The sequence below is a fragment of the Gekko japonicus genome, unplaced genomic scaffold, assembly GCF_001447785.1.
Source record: "Gekko japonicus isolate JY-2015 unplaced genomic scaffold, Gekko_japonicus_V1.1 scaffold1288, whole genome shotgun sequence".
Taxonomy (NCBI): domain Eukaryota; kingdom Metazoa; phylum Chordata; class Lepidosauria; order Squamata; family Gekkonidae; genus Gekko; species Gekko japonicus.
This window is the reverse complement of record NW_015163127.1, coordinates 450,966-467,844: the sequence shown is the minus strand read 5'-3', so window position 1 is coordinate 467,844 and position 16,879 is coordinate 450,966. Positions and strand designations below refer to the sequence as shown.

Below are 16,879 nucleotides of genomic sequence, written 5' to 3'. Positions count from 1 at the left end.
GAACGTGCCTTCTCTTTATCGTTTAATCTGACAGTTTAAGTGTCACCTTTTGCTCTGCTGTATAATCCCAAGACAATAGCCATTTTCCTGTTTGTACTATTTAAGGAGGAAGAATAACAATTTCTCAAGCCAAAAGGGGTATCACCTGCATATCAAGGTGAACTGCTTAACTACTCTCAGTTTGGGTATCATCTGCATATCAAAGTGTTATCACCTCCATATCAAAGTGAACTGCTTAACTACTCTCAGCTGGGAGGGGGAGATATTACTCTTATTCCAGAAGCATCAAGAAGCATTTGGGGGGGGGAGAGATCATGCTATTGATAGGCTCAAACTGGTCAAGTGGGCAGTTGCATAATTGCTCTATAACATGAAAGCCCAGGGAAGAGGTAGGGTGTGCTGGCATCACAAACTAATTAAGTGCAATCTCTCCCAGTTCAGGGTTATCAATAACAACAACACTTCATTCTCAACAACAAGACTTTTCAAAATAACAACAAGACTTCACTTCATTCTCAACAACAAGACTTTTCAGCACTGGAATACCCTAGCATATCCCAGCCCAAGGAAGTTGCTATTACATTAACCAAAGCCGGGTTCCTCTTTTCCCTTTTTTTACTCAATCAAGAAGGGCACTCAAGTAATCAGTTTCGCTCCATCCTGTTTCAGGAGTTATTTTGACTCACTCAAATTTTTGTGTCAATGCAAATCTGGCTCACGTAATTAAAGTATGTTGAGCATGTTGCCTCAACCAGGCTCTTTGCACCCATGCAGATTTGGCTCACAATAGCCTAATCAAGGTATTTTCCCCACTTTTCCCCACCAAAGTGTGACAACAGTTCTTTAAACCAGCCAGTGAGATTCAAACTTTACATTTTGGACCAATCAGATTCCTGAGAAAGAGGGTTCCCACGTCCAGCTATGAGACTCTTCCCCATAAAAAGACCATCCCAGGTCAGTGAAAAGTGTGCCAGGTTTTTCCCACTACCAGAACAACCCTGCAATTGTGTTGCAGGCTCCTTTTTTTCTTCTCGCTCTGCGCCTTGGACCTCTCCTGGCCTGCAGCCCAGAATCGCAGGTCATATGTCCCTTTCGTAAAATTTACCAATTTCCTCCTTCCTACCTTTTATGAGTGTGCCTTGTTGGTATGTGCATGTGTGGTTACTTATGGAATCAGTTCTGGTGTGCCCAATGTAGATTCTTTACATCTTTATTTCTTTTACTTTATTTTGTATGCAATAAAGCTATTTGTTTGTGTTTAAAATCACTCACTCTCTTCATAATTTTATTGTAGGGTACCCCTACTGAAATCCAACCTGGTATAGACAGACCTACAAGGTCCTGCGATATTCCTTTATGGAACTCTTTTTAAAGCTAATTTCCCCTTCTCTGGGTTCGGTTTGGGTAACAGTTTAATGACTGGAAGAATGTGGGCAGGTTAGTGGTGGAACCGTTTTAAAGCTAAATTCCCCTTCTTTGGGTCCAGTATGGGTAACAACAGAACCTTTCCTCAGGTCCTGTAAAGGCTGGTACATGGTTTAGGTCTGCAAGTAGGAACTGGAGCCAAATAGAAATACAAATAATATTAGTGCAACGGAAGAGATTTTAAGAATTAAGACGTGTAGGCCACATGCCAACATGTTATCAAAGACAACAACAACAGGAAACCTAGTCCCAAAACAAATACGTAACCACAAAGAAGCAACTGTACTCCAGTGCAGTGTTCCAACGCATCACAGTGATCTGGGTGGATATTCAGTTCACTTAACTGCATGAGGGATTGCACATGTTTTTAAAGTATTCATCTTAACAGTGGTCTGCATTCCTAAATACCTATACATTCTCTGAAGCAGCACCTGAAAAGGTACCAGAGAGCAGTTTCCATCTAGCTTCCCCCCACCCCCACCCCCCAGCTTTTAAAACTATGCAATTAGGAACCAAATGGGTAATCAGTCTGCAGTCCCTTCACCTAAGGTGACTGAAATCCTATACTTCTCACTAACCGGATGATAAATGTTGAAAAAACCCTTGCAAGTCGGAAGCTTGTAGTTTTCATCGATTTTCCCCACTCCTCTTACAGTTAGAAATACACCAATTGGAGAACCTAGAGCAAAGAAAATCTCTGGCTCAAAGTCTAGTGCGCTGTAAACCACAGATACCTAGGAGGGAGAGAACAAAGGAAAGATAAATAGCAGCTCTCTCATATGTCATTTTGTTCACAAAGTCTGTGCCTCTCACCCACAGAGTGAGAACAGGGTTTAACTGCCAACAACAGAACAAGTTAAACAAAAATATATTTTGTCAATAACAGTGTTACTTTGGTGCAGCTGGACAAGTTCACGATGCACCCTCACATACATGCTCTACTCATAGCTTCAGCACCGGCAATATGGCTTACACTGTTCTTTAGTCTTCCATAACCCATCCCCTAGGGAGCTGCGGTGGCTCAAGTGGTTAAGACACTGAACTGCAGGCTGTCGAAGGTCAGTAGTTCAGCAGTTCAAGACCTGAGTTGCCGCATGACAGAGTGAGCTCCCGTCTCTAGTTCCAGCTCCTGCCAACCTAGCAGTTCGAAAGCAAGAAATTGCAAGTAGATAAATAGGTACCACTTCAGTGGGAAGGTAACAGCGTTCTGTGAGCCTTGGTGTTTAGTCATGCCAGCCACATGACCACGGAAAACGTCCTCGGACAGCGCTGGCTCTTCGGCTTTGAAATGGAGATGAGCACCGCAACCCTAGAGTCGGACTCGACTGGCTTTCAAGCAAGGGAACCTTTGCCTTTACCTTTTTAACCCATCCCATAACCAGCATATAATCGTGTGGCCATTAGCTACACAGATAAGACAAAACAGGCAGCTCCATAAATTGAGAGCCAGTACGATGTAGTGGTTAGAGTATATGACTAGGATCTGTGAGACTACTAATTCAAATGCCCATTGTAACCAAGAAAGCTTCCTGGGTGACCTGAGACCAGTCACACATTCTCAACCTAACCTACCTCACAGGGTTGCTGAGAAGTTAAAATGGGGAAGGGGGTCCCAACTGGGGAGAATAGTGGGATGTAAATGAAGTAAATAAATAAACTGGATTGTTTTAATTCATGTCGCTTACCTGACCAGTACCCACTTCAAAATACTCATAGTCAATGTGTGCAGATGAAACTGAAGCTCCAACTGGAAGTTTTCGTTTGGCTGGATCCTGCAGCTTGCCAGGTTCTGAAGACACAGCTAAAGTAACCTTCTGTCCTGTCTGACCAACTTCTCCCTGATTCTGCAACAAGGTAGCCATTGCTGCCTTTTTTTCTAATGCTGCTTTTTTCTGTTCCTATTGAAGCAAAGATTTTAAACACCATAAGGAAAAGGTCTATGCTGCTGACACCTGCCATATCCTTTCCAATTAAAGAACTGCCTTTAAACAAGTCAGAGACTATGCTCTCTATACAGCTCTCAGGGTTTTGGGAATTTTTTCCCCAAGAATACATCGTACTTACATATCACAAGAAATACTGAAAGTAAGACATTCATGAATTTAATGTCGATGCATTATATTTTTCATCTCCAATAATTTACACAGCTTCCATCTAGCTGTAATGAACAGTGAAATTCTTTGTATTTTAGTCATATTTAGCACATTTGAATTTAAAAAATTAAATGTTCTGAAGAGAACATGCAAAATGTAGAACAAATATTAAGTTCAAGAGATATCTTGAAAGGATACTACAAAGCCAAGAGTTTTTTCTCTCATAGAAGATCATCTACTCCTTCAACTCCATCAAGACTACTTGGCACTGTACACATTTAGATTTCTGGGAGATACAATATGGTGGCATACATTGTTCAGACTAGTTTCTTGTCTGCTTCAAGCAACACTTTCTTATTTGCTGCAAGCTAGGAAAGGCTTCAAGTGCCAGCCATGATCTATTTTAATAGTGCTGCTTTCTCTCCCTCACTCTTTAACTGAACTCCTGGGGATAATCTTGATTAAAGCTGGAGTCTGACTCATGATAAGTGGTTTTAGTACTCTTGGCTGTGATACAGATAAGACACGTGTTAGGAGCTGAAATCTCAGTATGGAATTATGGTAGCTTGGTAGAAAGATATGTTTATATAACAAAGATAGAGAAAAACAAATTCTGCATTGTTGTGCCTAGTTTGTATTTCTTTGACTTGCTCTATGGCACTGAAATATTACTTCCAGAAAACAGAAGCTTATAGAAAAGCCTCCACTTCACAAAGCAATTGCTTCCTACCTGTTTTGCTGCTCTGTCTTTTACAAAATTTGCAATTTTCTTTCGTGGCCCAAGAGGTATTCCCATTTCCTTCAGGTCATCAATTGTACACATTAGCTTTAAAAAGGGGGGTGGGAGTACACAAAACACATTTTTAATAAAGCTGTAGACATTTTTTTAATTGCTTAACTCATTTAAGGAACACAGATAAGTTACTTATAACTTCAATTTTTTGTACCAAAAATATATATTTCAACAGTGATATGAAATCACAATTGTAATAAGACCAGTCTCATTAAGAAGCATACAGTACATAGTTGCAGACCTAAGAGACTGATTAGAGTGAATAGGAGCGGAAGAGTGAATAGGAGACTTTTGGCTCAAAGAACAAACTGGGTGGGATCCTACAATTTTTTTTCCTGCCAGCACCTCCAAATTCCTCCAGCGCAAAATGCCTTCTGCTGACACAAGATATTTCCTGTGGCACTACCACTCTTAACATTTATTGAGTGAGGCAAGGTCCACCTTGTTCTCTCATGTTTTTAATGCTGGTTTCCTGCTATTTTTATCTGTGCTTTTAATTCAGGCAAGTCTAATTATTTCAAACAAGTCTTATTTGTTTGATTTTATTGTTAATGTTTATTTTTTAAATTTTGCAAGCTGCCTTGAATTTTATGCCCCAAAACACAGTAGACTATTTCTAAACATAAGAGTTTAATAATCTCCATGCAGGATCCAGCATTTCTACATATTCCACTTAAGGAACATCATCTTAGGCAATGGCCTAAGAAGACCCTGTCAAAATATATTCTTACTTTCACAAATAAGGTTTTTTACTCTCAAAGCATTATTTCCATCTCTTGTCAACAATCGCACATGCCCAATATCTATTAACATTCACTATTAATTTGGGCCTTACAGTATTAATTGTAATTAACTGCTATACCAGAGATTCCATGTCAATCTTCTCCTTTTCAAATGTGCTGATATACTCAGACAAGCTTAAGGTCCCCAAAGTTTCTTGTAAAGTTGGAATATACTCCTCTACATCATGATCTGAATGTTCATCATTGGAAAGAGTATGCAGTGAACCAGCAGAATTAGAATCCACTGTCATCTAGAAAAGAAAAAAGAATTACAATACACTTTCATACATTGCTACCAATTTATTTACACATATTAGTCCAATTAACAAGATCCAGCTGTAAGTCACCCTATCTTCAAGGTAGACAAAAAGCCAAATGTAGCCGTGTGAAGACGTGAAATTAAACACTAAAGCAAGGGTCACATATCGGTGGCAGAGCACATGCATTGCACATGGAAGATCCCAGGTTCGATCCTGGACATTTCTAGGTTAAAGGGATATCATATTGTTTTAAGTAGAAGGACCAATGGTCAGTATAAGACAGCTGCAGACATTTTCATCTGATAGACACGGCAAGAGGTTGACAAGATTGTATATTTCTAGAAGCATGGTTAGTTTTACTTTCAAGAAATATTTAAACATTTGTTATAACTATGCAAATTTCAAGCACAATTACTTCATACTACAAATACCTGCTGGTCACATTCAGCAGTGTCCTTCACAACACCATTGGCAGCAACAGCAGGAGTCACAGAATTAACCGTGGAAGTCCAATCTTTCTGGTTGGACAGTATGTCAAATAAAATTAAGGCACCTGGGGGAGCCAAAACAAGGTATTATAACATTACCTTCCAGATTCTCTGGAGAAAGCAGAAGCAGGGAACTGAAGTGGCAGTTTTGTTCTAATAGAAAAATCTATCCCCAGTATGACACAATTTATAATACCGTTATATGCTACAAAATAGAACTCATTTTCCCAATTCATATTAGTCTAAATTGGAAAAGAAAAGTGAAGAGCATTGCCTGATCTGCAAACTTTAAAAATATTTATCCCCTTTTACCAAAAAGAAAATAGAATTTCAAAGATTATCTCCTGTAGTAAAACAATGTATACATTGGTTGGTATGGATTTCTATTCAGACTTAAACAGATACATTTCAGTTTTGTCTGGTAAAGGGAAGGTTAACAGACCACATCCTAGAGGAATATGCTGCTGAAGAAGCCCAAAGAGCAACAGACTCAATTTTTAAGACAACACTATCAAGTGCTGTGCAATGAAAACTGTATTTCTAATACAAGATTAGATTTTTATTCCTCAAATCTAAATTTATCACATTTTATTAGATTACCCAGACTGTGACCAGCAACGGAGACTCCGCCTTTAAAGTCAGGATTTCTGCTCATGAAAAGTGCATACAGACGGTTCATTTCCAATCCTACTTTATCCACCATTGTTTGACAGTAGATCGGACTATTGTAAAACAGGATATCAAGTAGAGTCTCATTGGTGAAGTGACGAAGACGTCCAATGGTTGGTAGAGTAATTTTTTTGATATTCCTGAAATTCAAATAAATAGTTAGCTATATTCATAAACAATGTGAAACTTTTCCTAAAACAGAAAGCTCCAGTAAGTGGACAGCATTTGTGAAGGATGTTTTCACAATCACAGGAGAAGCCTGGCTGAAGCACTTAAATAGTTGTGATTTGAATTCCCTTTAAGGCTTACAGTTACAAAGAGGCTTTCACTGCCTAGCCACCAGGCTGGATCATTTTATACACATACAGGATTCCATCCCACCAAGATAATGAGGTGAACTGAAGATCTGAGCACTGTGGGAAGCCATGCACGGGGGGAAAGGGAGGGTAGGATGTAGAAAAGATATAAATGTATGAAAAGCGTTGATGTAACTTGGATATATCCTAATAAAACGTTTTACAAAAAAAAAAAAAAAGGATTCCACCCCACCAGCCTGCCCTTTCCCAAGAGTCAAACTAAATGGTTTCAGGTCTGCTCACCACCAGAGACAGGCCAGGTAACTCTATCCTCTGCCAAGATCAAGTTAAACAACACTGTCACGCTATCAGGCAGAGCTACCCTTTAAACTATCTGTTATCTTGCTGAGGTAGACCCAAACTGACTGCTGTTGTGCTTTCCTCCAACATGCCATCCCCCTTTGAAAAGTGACTGGATGCTGTATCAGCACTTCCATAGACTCAAGTGGAAAAACAGCTGGTTGGCTGTTCTACCCTTCAGAGGCAGGACAGCCTCCTGACTCTCACATCTACAAAACTGGATTAAAGATCATGGAGCAATTTGCGCTGCATGTTATAGCCCGCAATGAAGTAGGCCCTGTAATGTAGTGGTTAGACTATCAGACTAGGATCACTTTACAGATTAGGGTAGCCAGTCCCTAGGTTCTGGTGGGGGTTCCCACCGTTTTTGGGGCTTCAGCCCATTGCCAGCCAGCTGGCTGGTGGGGGAAACTCTGCCCAAAAACAGCCACGTCCCCGTGCGACATCCCTGACATGATGATGTCACCCGGAAGTGACCATCACATCGGGGATGTTGCGTGGGGTGCTCTGATTTGAGGGCAGAACTCTATGGTAATAGAGTTTTGCCCTCAAACCAGTGTTGCTGTGCAACATCGCCAATGTGATGACATAACTTCTGGGTGACATCATCATGTCAGGGACGTCATGGAACTCCCCCGAAATCCCCCCACCAGCATGATGACCTGGCAACCCTATTACAAAACATACCCAGCAAGTCCAGCAGTGATACAAACCAGAAGTGATCTTAGAAAACAACCAAAACACTATTTTGCTGTATGCAACAATTCTTACAGGCCATTAACTTTGCTCATTTTTAAAAGAATCAGCTAGAGTTAAGAGGGATTATAAAATTATCCATAGTGTAATTTTTCCCCTCCTTCTCCTATGCAGTTAGGACTGTTAATGGCAGTAGGTTCAAGAAAGATAATGGAAGTATTCCTTCAAACAACACAGAATTAATTTATGAAATTCATTGTCACAAGATGCATGGGTGATCACTGGCTTAGATGGCTTTAAATGTACACTAGATAAATTTATGAACAAATGGCTATTGACCATGACGACTCTATGGTTAATCAACCTGCTTTCAGGCTTACTAAAGTCATATGGTTGACCACGGTTAGAACCAGACAGACCCTTGGTCTGATTCAGCAGGGATCTTATGCTAAACAACTTGTTTTATTTTAATGAAACAAAAAGAGCTGGCATCATGGGACTACTCAGACAGTGATGAGCTTATTCAATAGGGTTAATACACATTTGGGAAGTTCTTAATTAAAAAATTAGAAGATATTAATTCTTGGCATTACAGAACATTGACTATTTCTAAGATGATAATCAGTCATTGAGTAACAAATGAACTCAACTAAATACACTGCTTTTGGCAAGAATGGTCTTTTGGTATAGTAGTCCTATATAGTAGACTTACCTGTCCACCCCTGTTGCATCCCCATGCAAAGCACTATGCCAATGAACTGGCAAGAACTCAACCCGGCTCACTTTATGGTCTTCCAACGACTTCCTGAAATGTGTCTGCAACAGCTTTAGGGACACTGTCCGAAAATCATCAACTTTAAAAAGAAAACACATACAATAGCATCGGCTAATGTTATCTGAACAGTTTTATATCCACTATCCATTGAGTATATTTTCCAGCACCACTTCACACTGATCTAGTCAATACTTTAAATCATGACTTTAAATTATGAACAAGAGAACTGAAAGCATTTTGGAGTAAGACCCATCCATAACAGTGAAAGCCATATTATTAACTGAGAAAGGCTTCAGGAGCAGTTCACCCAAGGTCATCATTCTGCTTTTCTCCCTGTCTACTATGGGAGTCGTGATTTCTACTCACAAAGTCATTTCAATAACTACACAAATTCATCCACTAGGCATTTCATTATTGAAAGCTTTTGCCGACAATTTTTAAATCAGATACAGCTTTTTTCCCTGTTACCCTCCAAAAATTCAGCCATCCATTCCTTTCCCCTCCATTTTTATTCAGATTTTTAAAAGATTCTTTTTTGATGTGACACACGTTGTCATGTAGAATGGCCACTGCTTGTAACTACACTGTGTAGTTCGCCCCAAGGGCTCACACACATGCATGCGCACGCATGCACACTATGCCACTGATAGTATTACTCTCACTTTGAAAGGAAAAAACCTGGATAGAAACAGTGAGGGTTAACCTGAACAATCTAATAGAGCTATCGTATAAAATTATATAAATCTATTAGTATTAAAAACCTACCACATTCAACAATGCTTCTAAATCGTAGGTCACAAACAGGGCCAATGCCATGCACCATGAACACCAAGTGGTCAATTTGAGACACTTCACCTGTAAGAATGAAAATTAGCAGCAGCATCTCATTAATCCACAAAAAGAGCCATTTTGTAAAGTGATACATCTTCATTACTACCCTAGATGACAACGGAAGAATGATGTATGAGAACATGTGGATGCATATCCTGTCTAAGGCATTCAAGAAAGGTCCTCAGCAAAACAGCAACTAAACAAAATCCTTGAAAAAAGGAGGAAGCTATTCCATTAATCCAACCCCACCAAAAAACCCCACCCCTTTTCCAAAAAAACACAACACAACCTAAGAAATCTGGATCAGACATGGCTACAGTTAGAACCTGTGGAATACAAGCCCTACTCTGTTTCCTAGCCCCATCAAAGAATACTACAAAGAGGTAATGACAAGAGAAGAGGGGTCTGTGCTTAAAAATTCAGTCCACTCACCATCTGGAATTTCATCATGATCATCATCAATCCCACGTTTTACTACTCTTGGTCTTGTCTGACCATCTTGTGTGGTACCCCATTCATCTGGTATTGAAGAAGGCTGGAACTGAACAATAACCTGTAAAAAAATATCAGCATTTGAACAAACATACTCTCAAGCCCTTTATAAGCCTTTTAATTTGAAAGCATGCACGAATTATTAGAACTGTCCTAAAATGGGTGATGGGGAGCCAACAACTAGATGACTCAACAAAGCCTGATTTAGCAGTTGTCATATACCTGACTCAAGAGACCCTTCAAAGGCTGAATTATTGACTGGTGTGACAGCAACATTCAGTTCTATCATTCAAGAAGAAGAAGAAGAGATTGGATTTATATCCCGCCCTTCACTTGGAGTCTCAGAGCGACTTACAAACTCCTTTCCCTTCCCCTCCCCACAACAGACACCCTGTGAGGTGGGTGGGGCTGAGAGAACTCTGACACAAACTGCTCTTTCAGGAACAGCTGTGCCAGAGCTTGTGACTGACCCAAGGTCACATCAGCAGGTGCAAGTGGAGGAGTGGGGAATTAAGAGTCCGCACACTTAACCACTACACCAAACTGGCTGCGCTGCCAACAAAATGCATTACACTGAAATTTGCATCCATATGACAGCCTGAAAGTAACTGCTATTTATGAATGAATGACATTGTCTTTTGATACAGTAACAAATTCCTGCTTGGTGCTAAATCCTTTAAGATAGGAAACTATGAGTGCAGTGCAGAATTTCTAAGAGTTCTTACCTTTCCACGAAATGTCATGGTCAAAACACAATTACTGAGGGCATTTTGACAATTCAAACAAGACTATGTTTAAGAATAAGTTATGCACTCTCACATCCACCCTTGTAAGGTTACTCTGCAATGAGAAGGAAGCCATTACAACCATCATTACCTTAGGATTATGCATAACAATGGTTTCTCCACCTGGAAATTCCAGTCGGCGATGCCACTGATTAGTGGTGACAGCTTTCTTATATTCTGCCTGCAAAGGAAGACCAGCTGCATTACACGACAAACTTGCTTTTGAATTTAGATGCTGCATTCAAGGTCACCATTTCACCTGACTGCAACAGATTGTTCTAAAAAAGTCAAACCTCAGATATCAAATGACAAGTGTTTTTAGGGTTAACAGCAAAGGTAGGCAGAGCACAGCACTCTACCCTTGGATACTTTCATCAGGCTTATGAGGGCTGAATATTAAGCATGTATCACTCTTCTTAACACTTGTGGACTCTGAAAGTATTTATTTTGGCTTTACAAAATAGCATAGGGAGGAATTTTTGTAACTATTACCAGGTCACTGTCACACATACAATCAACAGTCCACAGCTGAGTAGTTTCAATTTTATCTTTCATGAAATTGAAATCTTTAAGTCTTTTTTTTCAGTGAGTTATAAAAATGTATACATTGCTCTGCTTATTTAAGGACACTCACCTCTAGCTTTTCACTGAAATCCTCTGTGTAAGGAATAAACCAGCTATCTTTGTCTCCTTTATAAAACCAAGTACATCGTCTCACTTCAGATGGCTCTTCTTCCCAATACACAGCTTTCCTCACCCGATCATAAAGGTGAACATCATAGCGTCCTCCATCGGTACTTAGAACCACATTTTCTGGATCAGGTTGTACTACAAATGCCAAAATGATGTTTTATTGCCATAGCAATATGAACTGCTCCCTTCCAAATTACTAATAAGTTTATTAGAAACAAGTAGAAAGTTTGTTTCAGAATCCCTTCTCACTATCCCACCCTCCAAGTTTTACAGTGAACTTTTGAGGATGAACCCAAGATGCTATTGGGAAACCTAACCTTTTGGAAAGATGTCTGCATTTACTACTGCATGTCTACCCAGCTGTTCCACTCTGTTTACTGGTGGTGGTTGGAATCCAAAAAGTACATTCAAAAAGACTATCATGTTCACAGACAAGAATTCCGGCTAGTTTCAACTGGCTACCAATATTCTGAAACACAGCTTGTTGGAAAGGATAGCACTACAAGTACTGGGAAATGGACAGAACAAGAAATCTTAGAAGATACCAAATAGAAGAAAGAGGCAGCAGGAGAAATAATATGACAGGGACAGAGGAAAATTAGCAATATGGATTCAGATGGAGCTCAATTTCTCTTTGTATTTTCCATTATGAATTAATTCCTTTGGAATTTTAATTTGAAGTTTTTCTGCAATGATTAGCAAAGTCATGTCTGCTACTCTCGTGAGTGGACTCTCTGCCCTTTCTACTCCTGATCTCCAATGCTAATTTTTTTCAGCCTGCCTACAAGAAACATGCAAGGAAGACTGAAGCAAAGAACCAGCTGTCAAAGCAAATGCAGACCATGGCATTTTCCTTCAGTCATGTTCATTTCCAAATGTGAGATCCACCAGACACAACATTCCCAATTAAAAAAAAATAATCTCTGCATGAGCATGGACAAGTGAATCATTTTCTTAAGTATAAATAGGTTCTGCCCCCCTTTAGGACTTACAAGATGTTCAATCTCTTTTTACAACCAAATCCAGATGGCCATAACACACACACACACACAGAAAATTGAAAGACCTTCTCAAATCTTACCAGAATTATAGAGTTTCTCGAGATTTGTAGAATCTAGGACACTGAATGGCATCCATACCTCCTTGTTTTCCACCTCCTTGGAGAAAAACCAATGAGGCTGAACTGGCTCATACTGATTATGTAACAAGGTGGGAGGTGCCTTCACCAGAGCACCTGCTAACACAGATGGTTGAGGTGACAATGCTGACTGAGGTGATGAAAACTGAAAAGAAACCAATGCAAAATTATCTTTTTGTTTCCAGACTTTAAGAATCTGCTCCTCCCACACACAAGAACTCAGCAGTAAAGATAACTATGAGTTCACCACATTTGTTGCAGGGAGAAAGGACTTCCCTGTGGACTAGCATGGTCCTCTACAAATGTTTCTGGGACAGAATGACTACTACTGTCTCCGATTAGATCATTCTGTAGTTAACGTAACTGTCTCTTTTGCTGTTCTAAACAATTAATATTACAAAGTAGGAGTCCCCTTGAGCCTGTGACTATTTTTGGAATTCTGAGAATGAGGAGAGGGCGACACTACTATGAGCACCATGGCCAAATAAAAAGTAGCTGCCATGGAGTACAATCAAGGCAAGCATCCTCCTACAATGGAGGCAACTGTTTCTGAATGGGTGCTCCTTGCAGAGATCAAGGTGACACCTCCTGAGTTCTTCTGAAGCATCCATTTCCTGTTGCAGTGGGATAGAGGAAAGCTAAACTAGCCATTTGCTTTGAGGAAGAAGCAAATAGGTGGCAGGAAACATTTAAAGTCAATGCTGTGGACCAAGATTTTGGCATCTATTTTTACTCAGATTATCGAGACAGGTATCATGCCTACCTTTTGGCAACATGCAATAATAACCCCCATCTACAAAAAAGGTGATCCAATGGATCCATGTTGCTATTGTAAATTAGTCTGCTGTCAGTGGTGGGCAAGTTATATTCTTCCCTGCTTTATAAGAAATTATTATCATGGATAGAAGATGAAGTTATTTTGGGATGAGAGCAAACTAGATTTACCAGAGGTGCTAGTACAATTGACCACTGCCATACTCTTCAGTTTACTGAAGATAAATAAACCAGCTCCAAGGATGGCATGTTGGCTGTGGCCTTTGACTTTACTTTCATTTGATTGGTCAAATGATAAGCTATGACATCTATGTTAATAAGCCTCTTGATTTAATATGGGTGGAGCAGAGTTTAATATTTCCAACTACTGCCTAAAATTTTAATGAAAGCATTGAAAGAAGAAAGGGGAAAGAACTACAGCATTGTGAAGCACCACAGTGCAGCACCTTTAATGTTTTACATTAATGCTGAGCAGTTAAAAAACAATCTCCATACCGGTGGCAGTGCCCCTGGAGGTGTTGGATAGAGCTGCATAGGTGGTACAGAGGCTGGAGGCTGAACATTCTGGCTTGGAATCTGAGTCTGTTGCAGCTGTGGAGGAGTAATATAAGGATTGGCTCTACTGCTTAAAGTGGTGTGGCGATATGGGTTGTAGCCTTGCTGCAGTGTGCCATGAGGCGGAGTTGTGAAGCTGGTTGGAGGGGGGCCAGTCTGTTGGGGGGTCTGATAGGACCCAATGCCTGGTAATGAAGTAGGTGGTGTGTTAAAAGACTGAGATTTCGAAATAGGTGCTGGAAAAGCATTTGGCCCATCCTGTGTTCCGGGTTGAAGAGGGAGAGAAACAGGGGGCTTGGAGAAAACAGATGTTACATTTTGTGGTGAGGTTGTTACTCCTAAGGGTGGCTGCCCAATGCTTCCAAAGGGATCACTGCTGCTAGGAACTTGTGAGAAATAACTGAAAGTTGATGGGGGATTAGGAGTTGCAGAAGTCTGGCCAAGGAAGCTGTCTTCTTCACCAACATCAGTAGCATCATCTGCAGTGAAGGAAATTGAGAAATATTAAAAGGTATATTCATAGCGATGTTCATTATTTTTTATTGATCTTCTGTTAGCAACCAGAAAGCTAATCAGTAGACGAACTCTTTCTGTACTTATTCTAATATATTCTTCTGGAGATGCGAAAGTTTTGTGGTATTAATTCCAAAAGCAGACTTTAACCAAGCTGTCCTGTTCACCAGTACTTTTAGCATATTAGGTTTATACCTAAACACCTCCTATATGTCCCAACCTTGATTCCAGACAGCAACTCACAATCTCTTAAATGTACTCGGTGCAACAAGTTGTGGAAAGAAATTCTCTAAAAGGTTATGCTCCAGCCCTTGAAATTCTTTCACTTGGCATTTTCAGAAGCTTGAGTCTTAGCATCTTTTTGGAGGCAATGAAACTGAATATCTGGGTGAACAGGATGATCAGGAGGGAAAGGAAAGCACAGAATCCCCCCTAGACTCCTCCCACACAAATGCTGGGGAGCACTGAAAAAAAATAAGCACCTATGAGGTATTTTTCTTTGGGAATGAGTGAAATGCTCTTAAAGACAAGGTTTTACACACTCACAATACGTCTGTCTGGTACAAAGATTTTTATCCAAGACCGTTACAGTATTAGATAATGTCAAGAAGACCCATGTCAAATAATGTCAGAAGACCCATGTGGGGAGGGGGGGCTGCTGGCCCCTTTTCTTGTATCATGTCTGTTTTCCTCCCCCTTGCCAGCCCATCCCACCATTTTCTCTGCTTCTTCCCACATCTGTTACACCACTTGTTCCCTCTTTTCTGTTGCCTTCATCCCTCCACTGTTGCTGCCTTCCCCTCATGCCCCCTTCTGGTTCTTCTCTATCTTCTCACAGTCCCTGTAGCCTTTCCTCCTTCCTCCTCCTGTAATTTCTCCTGATTTATTATTTATCTATTTTAATTATATTTTAATTGCTCAAATGCTTTAATGTTTTTTTATGTCCGATGTCTTATAAGTCATGATTGGGTGGAAAGGCAGCATAAATTTTTTTTGAATAAATAAACTTCAAGCCCCCTTTGTCTCCAGAGGAAATTACATAAATCACAAATTAGTTTAAAAGTGCAGAACCATCTCAAGAGAACTTGGCGCTTTGAAACTATTTTGTGTTTTGTTTAATCCCACTTGCCCCCTTTTAAAAATATTTCTGAAATTTTATTCTGCCTTTCTTCCAAGGAGCTCAAGGCAGTGTATGTGGGCAGCACCACTTCTGTCTTCAAAACCACCCTGTGAAATAGGTTAGGTTGAAAAAACAGCCCAAGGTCACCCACAGAGCAATACCCTTTTAAACCTACTGACCTCAATACTATCCAGTACTAACTCCAATACTAACCAGTAGTATACTTCAGAATTTACTATATATTTCAGTTGAAGCTATAGATGGCCTTTAATTGTTCAAATATCTAACTCAGTTCTTAGAACTCTAGTATCCATCCAATGGAAAAAATTATAGGTTTTCTACTGAATGACCACAGGGTGTTAATTTTTTATTTTTATGAAATTTCTAATACCTTAATACTCTGCTGCTATGACACAGCCAACTACAATAACATTTAGCAGGCATTTAACAATGATTCATTTTACTTTTATTACTTCTGCTAACAGGGCAGATTGATTCAGTCAATTTAAATCACCAGTGAAGTAAGTTTGATTTAAATCCAGCTTCCTAATAACACTTCATATAAACCAAACAGCATATTTACTCCTCTAAGGAGGTATTTTTCCCCCCTAGTGCATCAATTTTCTTTTTTACCTCTGCTCCTTCTAAAAATGCAAAGTATCTAAAAATCAAAAAATATTTGTTTGTTACTGTCCATATTGTCTTTGCACAAAAATCTGTTTAGCAACAACTAAGGATCCAGTTTTCAGCAGCAAGGAGTGGTAGTTATGCAGAAGAGCACCTTATTTCTGAAAGATGAAAGAAATAATAGTTTCCATTTGAGAACATAGTAAACTGCAGAACTTAGAGAGGACGATACAAAATCATCCAGGTGAAAACACCGAATGATCTTCCTAGTGATATATGGGAATCTCCTGGAATCTCGTGCGTGTACCTCAATGTAAGTAATAACTTGGAAGTCCGTGAACTCCAGGATCAAGCCCACAATGACAAGAGTAAAGTGTGCCATATTTACAATCCTTCATCTTAAAAAAACGTTTTCCTCGTTATTCTTGATGCAAATAGGAAACATAGCCTTTATCCTAATATGTCTGATAAAGGGCCACTTTTACAAGCACAGTATGAGCAATGACAAAAATAGGTTTAACAAGATCGTATTCAGATTAAAACATAAAAGTATTTTTGAGATCCATTTCTTTCCTGTTTTACTCCTTATACTAGCTAGAATGAGAAAATGATGTTGAGTATACTTTATTTAAAAATCAGTTTTTGCTGAAATATGTTTTAGATGAATATAAAGAAGGGTGTCACAGAGTCAGAATAATGATTTGTGGGAAAGAG

At 39.6% G+C, this 16,879-nt stretch overlaps 1 protein-coding gene across 2 annotated transcripts in view; it reads right to left on the bottom strand.

Moving 5' to 3' along the window:
- SEC23IP (SEC23 interacting protein) overlaps positions 1-16,879 on the bottom strand; it is a 45,234-nt gene that overhangs the window by 22,533 nt on the left and 5,822 nt on the right. For both annotated transcript variants that reach the window (XM_015406920.1, XM_015406922.1), the window contains exons 2-14: positions 13,846-14,384; positions 12,520-12,721; positions 11,380-11,573; positions 10,837-10,926; positions 9,901-10,021; positions 9,403-9,492; positions 8,575-8,716; positions 6,442-6,650; positions 5,785-5,906; positions 5,174-5,344; positions 4,249-4,344; positions 3,111-3,323; positions 2,004-2,159 (exon numbers count right to left, since the gene is read on the bottom strand). In XM_015406920.1, coding sequence (XP_015262406.1) covers positions 2,004-2,159; positions 3,111-3,323; positions 4,249-4,344; positions 5,174-5,344; positions 5,785-5,906; positions 6,442-6,650; positions 8,575-8,716; positions 9,403-9,492; positions 9,901-10,021; positions 10,837-10,926; positions 11,380-11,573; positions 12,520-12,721; positions 13,846-14,384 — 2,345 coding nt within the window. The remainder of the gene's footprint in view (positions 1-2,003; positions 2,160-3,110; positions 3,324-4,248; positions 4,345-5,173; positions 5,345-5,784; positions 5,907-6,441; positions 6,651-8,574; positions 8,717-9,402; positions 9,493-9,900; positions 10,022-10,836; positions 10,927-11,379; positions 11,574-12,519; positions 12,722-13,845; positions 14,385-16,879) is intronic.